We start from the raw sequence: 13549 nt of genomic DNA, 5'->3' as shown, positions 1-13549 counted from the left end.
GCAGGGATAGAATGTAGGTCACAGAACATGGAGGTTGTGGTAGCTGCAGAGAGGTATTTGGTGTGCATGACTTAACATCAGAAGAGTTACTGGGTGTGTTAAGTGGTGGAGTCCCATCCTTTCAGGTTGTTGGCCTGAGGTAGGACTAAATAGATTTAAATAGTGGACTAGGGTGGTGTTATTTTTCTTTTTTGTGTGAGTGTAGTGTTAGATTGTAGGGTATTTGTTTATATATTTATTTTTTCATGCAAAGTATAAGGGAGTTCCACTCCAGTCTAGTAGGTGGCGGTAATGCAATATTTAGTGGCTGCCTTTAAACCTCATCAAAGAAGAAAAAGACTTCGAGAATGGAGAGGGTGGTTTTAAGGCGGAACTACAATTGTGTCAACTTTTGTCTGCCGGTTGCACTTCAATGTAACCATTAAAAATCAAACATGGCGGACGTTGACTAGAAAATGTACATGTAACAATGCATCTCTTCGTAATTTGATCAATATATGTATTGTCACATTTAAACGCGCAGGAATTATTGGCGTAGTGTTTCAGCAAGTCATTGGGTAAGTTTAATTCATTAAGAATTGCGAAGTAAACAGATAGCTAGCTAGTTGCCATAAAATGTAATAATAGCCATGTCATGTGTTAACCTAACGTTACCCATTAAATCCCAAATTCATGAACATTGGGAAACGACGGCACAATATTTTTAAAAGACGTCACCTTAATTTCACCTTTGTATTTTCGTCCGGGCAGGCAAACGCGTTCCGACAGTTGTGACTTTATCAGAGCATCAAGAGATGTGCCAAACCCATTGTATTATTATTAAAGTGCTTAGGTGATAATGACAATTGCCTACACTTGTGTGAGGGCGGTGCATAGTGGTATTCGAAAACAGTCAACCAACAATTGTTACTATATAAAGAAAATACCCAGAGATAACTTATAAGACATCATACCTTTGCAGCTCACACATCAAACAAAAGATGTTCTGCAGGAGGCTATGGCTAAAGCCAGGGACTGGATTTTGGACTGCATCCCAGCAGGGTGCACACAATCTGGCTTCTTTCCATCAAGCCTCCCTGCTCCCCCAGAGGAAGCTCCGGGGCCTGCTGTTTCCCTTCAGTGAGCTGGAGCCCCACTTGGCTTGTTCAGTGGATAGGGGCCACTTCCAGCTCTTCCAGCCCAGTGTGGAGGACATAACCAAGGCAGAGAAACTCTTCTCCCCGTCCTCCTCACACAAGATTGATTACCACACCTCCGCCGTGAGGATGGAACACGCGCCCTCACAGAACCAGCCAGAGGTAGGTGGAGGGATGTGTGTTGCATGTATGTTAAAATAGTTGTGAATGTACATAGTAGTTTGATTTGAAATTTAAAAAACACTTGTATAGGCTAGGTCTTATTTCACTTTTAGATCACAATATGCAGCTTCAATTTAACATTTGTGTCTCAAGAAAGATGAAAATATGTTATTGTTACATATTTTTTTTAAACGCTTGTCAGACATGGAGCAGCGATCTGTTCTGAAGATGCGTCCTCCAATGTTGGAAAAGCCACTCCACAACTGCAGAGAATGCTGGAATATGTACAGTTGAAGTCAGAAGTTTACATACACTTAGGTTGGAGTAACTAAAACTTGTTTTTCAACCACTCCACACATTTCTTGTTAACAAACTAGTTTTAGCACGTTGGTTAGGACATCTACTTTGTGCATGACGCAAGTAATTTTTCCAACCATTGTTTACATACAGATTATTTCACTTATAATTCACTGTATCACAATTCCAGTGGGTCAGAAGTTTACATGCACTAAGTTGACTGTGCCTCTAAACAGCTTGAAAAATGTCAAATGATGTCAAGGCTTTAGAAGATTCTGATAGGCCTTGAAATACATCCACATGTACACCTCCAATAGGCTAATAGACATACTTTGAGTCAATCTTCAAATTTAGTGCCTCTTTGCTTGACATCATGGGAAAATAATTAATAATTTCCAAATGCCTGAAGGTACCACATTCATCTGTACAAAGAATAGTATGGAAGTATAAACACCATGGGACACACAAGTTCCTAAAGATTATACATTTGCCTTTGTTGACAGGAAACGGCTATATTGTGGTATGGTTATTTTCCATCACCACCCACAGGAACTATGCACAACTCAGGGAGTTCAACCAATACACAGATTCCGATGTATCCCAAAGCTAGTCAAACTGTGTCAAATGAAGTCTAAGAGTCTATATAATTTGAGGATGAAAACAAAAATGTTAACCTTTTATTTAACTAGGCAACGTCAGTTAACAACATTCTTATTTACAATGACGGCCTAGGAACAGTGGGTTAACCGCCTTGTTCAGGGGCAGAACTAAAGATTTCTATCTTGTCAATCTAGCTACGTTTCGGTTACTGGCCTAACGCTCTAACCCCTAGGCTACCTGCCGCCCCTAAGTATTAAACCTCATTGTTTTGGCAAGCCTAAATAAGTTCTGGAGTAAAAATGTGCTTAACAAGTCACATAAGTTGCATGGACTCTGTGTGCAATAATAGTGTTTAACATGATTTCCATGTTTTTCTTATGTTTGGGGCAAAGTAGGGGACACACTAAGGTGATCCTGTGCAAATGTGGGCTTGGGATAGTGGGAGACAGTAATAACCTCAGCAAAGCCATTTCCAAAGCCTTTATCTGTAGATTTAAGGCAGTCTAATGGTGAGCTATAGTGTGTGAGCAAAGCATCTTTCATGCTGTGGAAAGTGAACTTCAAGGTGGAACTTACAGGTTGCAAACCTTCCTCTTTGGCATCATTATCCTTTTCTTCAGAGGTTGTTGTGTCTTCAAAATTAGCAAAAGCAGCAATCATGTTACCACAGTGTTGACTTTGGTTGTATGATTTTGTTTGACGACTGGACCAGAGATCAAGAGTGAAACAGATGTTGCTGACCCTAGATGAGACATAAGGCTATCCTCCATCTTGATTTTCTGTTTTCTGTTCACAGAATTGTATATAAACATTTGCCTTTTTTGCCAAACTTTTAGTACTGATTATTTCAGGGCATTTGAAATGTGGAAAAATATTAGAAAATTGTTTGAGGACAGCTTTGCACACTCTTGGCATTCTCTCAACCAGCTTCGCCTGGAATGCTCTTCCAATTGTCTTGAAGGAGTTCTCACATGCTGAGCACTTGTTGGCTGTTTTTCTTTCACTCTGCGGTCCAACTCATACCAAACCATCTCAATTGGGTTGAGTTCAGATGATTGTGGAGGCCAGGTCATCTGATGAGGCACTACGTCACTCGCCGCCTTGGTCAAATGGCCCTTACACAGTGTGTTGGGTCATTCTCCTGTAGAAAACAATTAATAGTCCCACTAAGCGCAAACCAGATGGGATGGCATATCGCTGCAGAATGCTGTGGTAGCCATGCTGGTTAAGTGTGCCTTGAATTCTAAATAAATCAATGATGGTGTCACCAGCAAAGCACACCATCACACCTCCTCCATTCTTAATGGGGGGGGGGGGTCAATGTCAATAGTCCGGTGGCTCTTTTTTGATTGCTGAATAATTAGTCTTATGGCTTGGGGGTAGAAGCTGCTAAGGAGCCTTTTGGTCCTATACTTGGTGTCTTGGTCTGACTTGGTAACCTCAGTCAGACCAGGACTTTAACTTAGATTCTTCCTCGCAGTTCCAAATGGAAAGATGTTTGGAGAGAGGAGTGGTGCAGAGCCAGAGGGTTCAGTGATTGTGAGACACGTGGTTTTAGTTACCGCTCGGCTCACCACCTCTCCCCTGTCGGTGTGATTTATCCCCCGGCAACATGGGGGAGCGGCTCTCTGCATCCATCTTGTGTCAGACAGACTCCATCTTGTGTCAGAGACAGATGGCTCCAGTAGCTTTGATTGTCCGCTGGGACTCCAGGGATATTACAGTAGCACACTGTCACATCTCTACAAATGACTGATTTTATGTCATGGCTGGCAACACACAGTTGCAAACCCAAAGCAGTGTGCTCAGCATCGCAGAATATACTTTAAGGTGAACTTATCTAGTTTTCAAATATCTACGTACACTAAGCTTTAACTTCAAAGTGATAATACAAAAAGAACTGTAGTATATTTAATATTTTCAATTTGGTCAGCTTGTTGTTTAGGTCCTTATACCCTTTTGGATGTTTGTTGATGTGTTGTAATATTGATCGTGGTGATTGTGTGTGCGTTGCCAGGTGTGTTTCATCGGCAGGAGTAATGTGGGGAAGTCGTCTCTCATCAGAGCTCTGTTCTCCCTGGCTCCTGACGTAGAAATTAGAGTCTCCAAAACACCAGTGAGTAAACTAAGATCTGTTGTTTATTGGGGGGGGGGGGGCTCTCCTACATTGTGTTATCGCTCTGTCTCATTCCATACATTCTCTAAGTTACTTTCTCTACCTGGCATTTTATCCATTCTCTCTCAGGGCCATACCAAGAAGATGAACTTTTTCAAAGTGGGCAAAGCTTTCACCATGGTGGACATGCCTGGTTATGGATACAGGGCTCCCAAGGACTTTGTGGAGATGGTGGAGCACTATCTGGGTTCAAGAAAAAAGTAGGTCTTCGGGATGTTTTAGCTTTACGTTATGTGGCCGTCAATCAATGTACAGTAAGTATACTGAACAAATATCTAAATGCAACATTTTCGCAGTTGAAGAAGTCGTATTTGGAGATCCTGGACTGTCTGCGGTTGTGAGGCCGGTTGGACGTATTGCCAACCGACCTGGATGTTGGAGGCAGTTTATGGACATTCAATTCTCTGGCAACCGCTCTGGTGGACATTCCTGCAATCAGCATGCCAATTGCATGCTCCCTCAACTTGAGACATCTGTGGCATTGTGTTCTGTGACAAAACTGCACATTTTAAAGGGGCCTTTTATTGTCCCCAGCACAAGGTGCACCTGTATAATGATCATGCGGATTAATATGTTTATTGATATGCCACTCCTGTCAGGTGGATGGATTATCTTGCCCAATGACAAATGCTCACTAATATGAATGTAAATACATTTGTGCACAAAATTGGAAAGAAAACTTCTGTGTATGGAAAAAATCTGGTATTTTGTATTTCAGTTCATGAAACATGGAACTAACTCTTGACATGTTGCATTTCTATTTTTGTTCAGTGTAGATCAGGGCTCTCAACCCGGTTTCTGGAGAGCTACCCTCCTGTAGGTTTGCGATCCAATCCCAGTTGTAAACTAACCCGATTCAGCTTATAAACCAGCTAATTATTAGAATTGGGTGTGCTTGATAACCAACAGGATGGTAACTCTCAAGGAGCAGGGTTGGAGAGTCTTGATGTAGATCGAATGCATTTGTCTGTTTGTGTGACATGATCATGCTTCCCTCTGCTGTGTTACATTTCTATCAGTCTGGTAAGGACCTTCCTATTGGTGGACGGCAGTGTTGGGCTGCAGGAGGCAGATATGATCGCCCTGGAGATGTGTGAAGAGTTCAGTCGGCCTTACGTGGTGAGATTAACCTCTATAGCCTCTGTTTTAATTGAATATATATATATATATATATATACACATGTACACACATACAGTTGAAGTTTACGTACACCTTAGCCAAATACATTTCAACTCAGTTTTCACGTTCCTGACATTTAATCCTAGTAAAAATTCGCTGTCTTAGGTCAGTTAGGATCACCACTTCATTTTAAGAGGGTGAAAAGTCTGAGTAATAGAAGAGATTTCTTTCATCACATTCCCAGTGGGTCAGAAGTTTACATACACTCAATTAGTATTAGGTAGAATTGCCTTTAAATTGTTGAACTTGGGTCAAAAGTTTCAGGTAGCCTTCCACAAGCTTCCCAAAATAAGTTTTGGGAAGAATTTTGACCCATTCCTCCTAACAGAGCTGGTGTAACTGAGTCAGGTTTCTAGGCCTCCTTGCTCACACACACTTTTTCAGTTCTGCCCACACATTTTCTATAGGATTGAGGTCAGGGCTTTGTGATGGCCACTACAATACCTTGACTTTGTTGTCCTTAAGCCATTTTGCCACAACTTTGGAAGTATATGCTTGGGGTCATTGTCCAGTTGGAAGACCCATTTCCGACCATGCTTTAACTTCCTGATGCTGCTTCAATATATCCACATAATTTCCCTCCCTCATGATGCCATCTATTTCCTGAAGTGCACAAGTCCCTCCTGCAACAAAGCACCCCCACAACATGATGCTGCCACCCCCGTGCTTCACGGTTAGGATGATGTTCTTCGGCTTGCAAGAATCCCCCTTTTCACTCCAAACATAATGATGGGCATTATGGCCAAACAGTTCTATTTTTGTTTCATCAGACCAGATGACATTTCTCCAAAAAGTATGATCTTTGTCCCCATGTGCAGTTGCAAACCGTAGTCTGGCTTTTTTATGGCAGTTTTGGAGCAGTGGCTGTGGATATTGATACTTTTGTACCTGTTTCCTCCAGCATCTTCACAAGGTCCTTTGCTGTTGTTCCGGGATTGACTTGCACTTTTCCTACCAAAGAACATTCATCTCTCGGAGACAAAACGCGTCCCCTTCCTGAGCAGTATGATGGCTGCGTGGTCCCATGGTGTTTATACTTGTGTGCTGTTTGTACAGATGAACGTGGTACCTTCAGGCGTTTCGAAATTGCTCCAAAGGGTGAACACATTTTTTTCCCTGAGGTCTTGGCTGATTTCTTTTGATTTTCCCATGATGTCAAGCAAAGAGGCACTTGGTTTGAAGGTAGGCCTTGAAATACATCCACAGGTACACCTCCAATTGATTTAAATGTCAGGTAGCCTATCGGAGACTTCAAAAGCCATGCCATCATTTTCTGGAATTTTCCAAGCTGTTTAAAGGCACAGTCAACTTAGTGTATGTGAACTTCTGACCCACTGGAATTGTGATACAGTGAAATAATCTGTCTGTAAACAATTGTTGGTAATTACGTGTCATGCACAAAATAATGTCCTAAACGACTTGCCAAAACTATAGTGTATATATATATATATATATATGGCATTGTTAAACAACTCAGTGTTCTGTTTTGTGTCCTTGCATATGTTAAGTTTACAGAATTTTGCTGTAATCTAGGTTCTCCATTTTCATTGCATGCCATTTAAGCCTTTTCTCTCCCTCTCCTCCTTAGTGTGTTATGTTCCATCCCACTCACTGTAGAGCGCAGTTTCATGTAGAACGCTCTAACTTGTCCCACTCAGCTATTTAAAAACTGCAGTCCTGGATCCGGGTCATTATTGATTGGCCCTGTCCTGTGCTTTAATGCATGGAGCTGTAAATTATTCAAGCTATCAGGTTATTAAGCACTTTGACCACATAACTAAAATGATGTCAACGGGGATCTTAAATAAAGCTTATGTCCACCTTGTGGAGCCACAACAGACTAAAGGACTGGCGTCAGATTAAAATGATCCCATTGATGTACTTACATCTAATGAATGGATGCACTCGTCATATTGCAAAGAAAATCCAGGCCTAGCCCCTGCCGCTTGCAGCGTCCTAAACCACCCAGAAGATGACCGAAAAGCGTTCGCTATTGTTCCTCATAGAACCGTTTGTTTTGCTTGGGAATTGGGAACACAGTGTCTGATTTGGACTAGCACACAATGAGAACCTGTTTATTAATTCATGATCGTATAGCCTATCAGAACTTGTTAATGAGGCATCTTTGTCAAGCTCTTGTTTTGTCTGGTGTGTGACGCAGATTGTGGTGACCAAGATCGATAAGTGCCGCCAGGGGGTGCTGTTGACTAACCTGCTGCAACTTCAGGACGCCATAACACAAACTGTTAGATGCTTCCCACAGCCCTTCCTGGTCAGGTGAGTCACCCACACACCCTACTATTTTCAGTAAATTGTGCACCATATATATCTCTCTTTTTAGACCGATGGCTTGTCACTGTGAACTTGCCATGTCAGAATGTCAATGTGATGTCAGAATTACACACATTGTTATAGAGCTCGCCCTTTATAGTCCTATACAATGTGTTACCTCTGGTTCGTACGGCCATTGCTATGACGGAAATGAATGGGGAAACCGTGGGGTTTTGGGATAAATACCGAAAGTAAGGTTAACACAGGTTTAGGAGATGTTTTGTTCTGTGAGTTAATGACCTTTAGGAATTATGGAGCATTTATGTGCTTGTTTTGATTACATAAATGCTTAAAAATTCCCCAAAAAGTGACGTTAGCTGATGAACATTATCTGATTTTTAAAAAAATACATATGTCTTATACGTAAGTTTTTTTTTATCAGATAATCTTTCAGCTAACGTCACTTTTTGGGAATTATGATGCATTTGTGATCTCCTAAGACCTTTTTTTTTTTCTGCATTGATCAGAAAAGCCTCCAAAACCCCCATTCCTTTCCCCATAGGCTTAACAAGCCATGGCGGAGTTAGTGCTTCCAAAAAGAAGACATTACTATTGCTCAATATTCAAGGACATGGAGTTAGTCACAGAGTCTCACTTATTTGAAAAAAGACCGACTGACACACCCTCTCTCACTCATTTCACTCATGTCATTGTAGCAATCACATGACTAGACCAAGGTCATCACAGATGGAATTGTCGTCGTCTACAGGAAGAAAGTGTGGCTGCATGCTGACTGCTTACATACAAAATGTACACTGAGTGTACAAAACATTCCATGACATAGACTGACCAGGTGAATCCAGGTGAAAGCTATGATCCCTTATTGATGTCACTTGTTAAATCCACTCCAATCAGTGTCGATGAAGGGGAGTCCGGTTAAAGAAGCGCTTTTAAGCCTTGAGACAATTGAGACATGGATTTTGTATGTGTGCCATTCAGAGGGTGAATGGACAAGAGAAAATATTTAAGTGCCTTTTTGAATGCTGAAGGGTTTTTCAAGCTCAACAGTTTCCCGTGTGTATCAAGAATGTGTGTACCACCCAAAGGACATCCAGCACACATGGCCACTGTGGGAAGCATTGGAGTCAACATGGACCAGCATCTACACCTTGTAGTCCCTGCTACGACAAATTGAAGCTGTTTTGAAGACAAAAGGGGGTGCAACTCAATATTAGGAAGGGGTTCTTCATGTTTGGTATAGTCTGTATTTAGATGAATAGCCTATGTAAATATATTTTTTTTTAACAAAACATAAATTACATCAATGGATACAAAGACAGTACAGTACTCAATATTAGGAAGGTGTTCTTAATGTTTTGTACGCCATGTATATAGCCTATCATCTCAGATATTTCTTGTTCATCCTTTTCGATAATGGAACGATATGCTTCAGTTCCATCGTCATGCCAACCACACCATACAGTACGGTGATATTGTACTGTAAAATCTCTGTTGCCTTCACTATATACCAGAAAGTGTGCCATCGTTTAGTGCTGTAGTTTGACTAACCTGTCTTCCTAATTCTTTGGGTGAAGGGAAAGGACAGACTGGATTATGTCACAGTGCAGCTTACATATTCTCTTATGTAAGCTGCAGTACAGTTCAGTCTTCTTTATTGCAAACTGGGAAAGTGCACATATGCATTTGTGTAAATAAAACCTACCTATCTAATTGGGTCAGATGGCTATCAGTGATGAGATAAGACAAGATAATGGTGGCAGTGACGCGCACGTATGGTTGGGCACACACACACACACACACACACACACGGACCTGACTGCACACTGTCATTGAAATTGGAGGGAGGGGAATGACCGTGTGCAGGAGTGACAGACTGTGTGTGTGTGTGAGAGATTGACTGACTGTCACTCACACTCTCGGCCAAGGCCTTGGGGGTTTCGTCCGGCTGCACATTCCATAGAGGTTGAGTGTCGGAAGAATATCTCACACCAGTAACTAACTGATAACAGACCCACTTAGGTGCTACTCTACAGATACCAGCACACTAATGCGCTAATTTACTAACACGGAAGGGCCCCGTTATAATGGCTCGTAAACTGTACATACACATACCCTAGTATGTTAACTGTCATTCTTCACAGGTAGGCAAACCTACTTTCTCACTTTGACAACTACTTCATTACTCTGTCCTGTGTTGTGTATAGCAGGCCTCGCCAATTCTATACATGCAAATATGTTTGGATGTCTTCAAAAATTTGAAGCAGTTGTATACTGATCTGTCTCTCTCTCCCTCTTTCTCCTAATCGACAGTTCTCTCCATTTTTCGGGGATATACCTGCTCCGTTGTTTCATTGCCCATGTGACCGGGAGCATTCAGCTGGGAGACACTTGTCGAAGCTGATCTGAGACCAGTTAACCACCTCTTTGACTGCACACCCTGGAGCACAGCTGATGAATCAGCTCATACTTCCTCAATCTATGAACACTTGCACCACTGATACAGTAGCCTATTGTTGACAGATTTTAAAACTGACCTGAGATCAGTTGCTATACTTGGTTCGTGTGCTGCTACAGTGTTTCTTTTCTAACCCCTAAACCATTATAACAAAGCAGACAGCTGATCTAAGATCTGATCCAAGTGCTTTCTTATGGACACGGTACTGTGTGACTCTACGGGAACTTTCACCTTGGGAACAGAGACAAACTAAAAGCTGACCTGAAGACCGTTTCAGTTTCCCAATAGAGCCGCTTCACCTTTAGTGTTTGTGTACATTGTTTACTATAGTCAGACTGCTATTTCTGTTTCCGTGCATTCGGAAAGTTTTCAGACCCCTTGACTTTTTCCACATTTTGTTATGTTAGAATAAGTCTATCGATTCAGTTTGTTTTACCTCAATCTACACACAATACCCCATAATGACAAAGCAAAAACAGGTTTTTAGAAATGTTTGCAAATTTATTACAAATATTTAAAAAACTTAACTATCACATTTACTTAGGTTTTCAGACCCTTAACTCAGTACTTTGTTGAAGCCCCTTTGGCAGCGATTACAGCCTCGATTCTTTTTGGGTATGACGCTTCAAGTTTGGCACACCTGTATTTCTGGAGCTCTGTCAGACTGACCATCAGGTTCTTGGTAACCTCCCTGACCAAGGCACTTCTCCCCCAATTGCTCAGTTTTGCCGGGCGGCCAGCTCTGGGGAGAGTCTTGGTGGTTCCAAACTTCTGCCATTTAAGAATAATGGAGGCCACTTTGTTCAGAAATGGTTTGGTAATTCTCTCCAGATCTGTGTCTCGACACAATCCTGTTTCAGAGCTCTACTGACAATTTCTTTGACCATGGCTTGGTTTTTGCTCTGTCATCTGTGGGACCTTACACGCAGGTGTGTGCCTTTCCAAATCATGTCCAATTGAATTGACCACAGGTGGACTCCAATCAAGTTGTAGAAACATCTCAAGGATGCTCAGTGGAAACAGGATGTACCTGAGCTCAATTTCGAGTATAATAGCAAAGGGTCTAATTAGTTATGGAAATAAGGTATTTCTGTTTGTCATTGTTATTGCTATTTCTGTTTGTCATTGTTTGTAAATATTTCTACACTTTGTCATTCTGTGTAGATTGATGATGAAATGTTTTTATTTAATTGATTTTAGAATAAGGTGTAACAAAATGTGGAAAAGGGAAGGGGTCTGAATACTTTCTGAATGCACTGTATGGTGATGGGAATATGGATTGTTTTAATTTTGTAATAAAAACTATAAAAGGAAACATTTTGTGTTAGTTGTTGTAGAACTCTGGACCTGAAGGGTCTTTTATAGTAAGCTACTGGTGGAGACTTTGTTAAACATTTCCCCTAGCATTTAATGAATGACAGAATTAATGGGGGAAAGAAGGACTAAGGTAAGCAAAAACTCTTGTGTTTTGCGGGGAAAGTGATCCGTTCTGGAGTACGACTGAACCAAGGTCTCATCTCAGGGACAAATACGGTTACATTCATGTAATATCAACTGGATCGTTGCGTAAGAAGAACAAACTTGTTACAGACCTACAATATAATCAGATGGTTTGTGATACATTTGAGGCACAGTAATACAACTGATTATACAGTGAAATGTGAGGCACACACACGTTGTCACATTTTTTTGTGCTGTAACACATTATTTCCATGTTTTTTTGTTGACAGATATTTATCCATCTACTTGGTTGATATTATATTATTTTCTAGGGTATGAATTTCACGATGTCTCATTTTCTCTCTCCAAATGATAGAAGGGTGAATACCTCAGGTACTTTTTGTGTCCTTGTCTTCCTCTAACACCCCCCCCCCCCCCCCCCCCCCCCCCCCACTGGGTACGAGGCTTATACAATGTCATTTTTATGTCTTTCAGTGACGGACACTGTCTAGCTTCTTTTTTTTTCCCATAGTGGGTCCAACACCCAGGGACTTTTTCCAGTCCTACTCTTTTACAGTCCCACTGGGGAGAGGTGACGCACACCAGACAGGACCTTGTGCCCGCGCTCAACACGTACTAGTAGGCATCATCGCTCCTTAGGTGGCGGTACCAGGATGATGATGTTGCATGGCTGTGATTGGAAGAGGACAATAAAATTTAAGAGCTGAGTGATAATAAAAAAAGTAAGATGGTGCAATTTACGTTTATTGTAAGTTTAATCAATGACTGTCTTTTTCTGCATTCGCATTTGGACACTGACCTCATAAACGTTAGGCACGAGTTAATTATTATTATATATATTTTTTTAGGTAGGTCTTAAAGGCCTGGAGGGGAGAGGTGTATGGTCTCAGTGCAGCCCTCGTCACCGTGGATACAGGAGGGAGGAGAACTGGAGGAGTCTTAAAAGAACGCAACACCACAGGACAGACTACTTCTCTCCATCCCTCCCGCACTCTGGAATTCTTCTATTGGGTTCCTTTTTAGATTTATTTTTTTAGTCACCTTTCTCCACTATGAACACCCCAATGACAACGGCTGCCATGGCGTTGGCCACCTGCCACACCAACGCCACGATATGCTCGGGCACGTCGTGCCTGGTGGCTCCCAGCAACTACAATGAGAACCTGAGCCTAGTTCTCAGCATCGTGCTGACCGTCATGCTGGCCATGGTCATGTTCTCCATGGGCTGCACCGTGGATGCCGGAAAGCTGTGGGGACACATCAAGAGGCCATGGGGAATTTTTATCGGCTTCTTGTGCCAGTTCGGCATCATGCCCTTCACCGCCTTCGCCCTGTCACTGGCCTTCAACGTGCTGCCCGTGCAGGCCGTCGTCATCATCATCATGGGCTGCTGTCCCGGTGGCTCCAGCTCTAATATCATTGCCTACTGGCTGGATGGAGACATGGACCTCAGGTGAGACTGACTGGAAGCAGTAACACTCTTAGATGAAGAAGAATGGGGGGAAAAATGGGTTCCAAAAGAGTTCTCTGGCTGTCCTCGTAGGATAACTATTTTGGATTACGGGTAGAACACTTTTGGGTTCCATGTAGAACCCTCTGTGGAATGGAACCGAAAACGGTTCTACCTGGAACAGAAAAGGGTTCTTTAGAGATCTCCTATGGGGACAGCCGGAGAACCCTTTTAGGTTCTAGATACCACCTTTTTTCCCCCCTAAGAGTACATGTTATTTGTTTGATTTAGCCTACTTTCAAGGATTGCCTTTGGTACTACGTTTTTGAGTACTTTTATG

At 42.0% G+C, this 13549-nt stretch overlaps 2 protein-coding genes across 2 annotated transcripts in view; both read left to right on the top strand.

Annotated features, from left to right (window-relative positions):
* Positions 1-392: 392 nt before the first annotated feature.
* gtpbp8 (GTP binding protein 8) lies at positions 393-11613 on the top strand. The gene is made up of 7 exons (XM_020461553.2): positions 393-557; positions 962-1298; positions 4213-4311; positions 4441-4571; positions 5391-5490; positions 7713-7828; positions 10154-11613. Exons 2-7 carry the CDS (start codon positions 981-983, stop codon positions 10242-10244), a joined length of 855 nt encoding a protein of 284 aa, XP_020317142.1. The 5' UTR covers positions 393-557; positions 962-980; the 3' UTR covers positions 10245-11613.
* Positions 11614-12629: 1016 nt separating this feature from the next.
* Positions 12630-13549, top strand: part of slc10a2 (solute carrier family 10 member 2) — a 6997-nt gene continuing 6077 nt past the window's right edge. The window contains exon 1 of the mRNA XM_031806242.1: positions 12630-13212. Coding sequence (XP_031662102.1) covers positions 12812-13212 — 401 coding nt within the window. The 5' untranslated portion in view covers positions 12630-12811. The remainder of the gene's footprint in view (positions 13213-13549) is intronic.

This window comes from Oncorhynchus kisutch, linkage group LG26, assembly GCF_002021735.2.
Source record: "Oncorhynchus kisutch isolate 150728-3 linkage group LG26, Okis_V2, whole genome shotgun sequence".
Lineage (NCBI taxonomy): Eukaryota > Metazoa > Chordata > Actinopteri > Salmoniformes > Salmonidae > Oncorhynchus > Oncorhynchus kisutch.
Note: the sequence above shows the minus strand (reverse complement) of the source record. Positions and strands in the feature narration are given on the sequence as shown.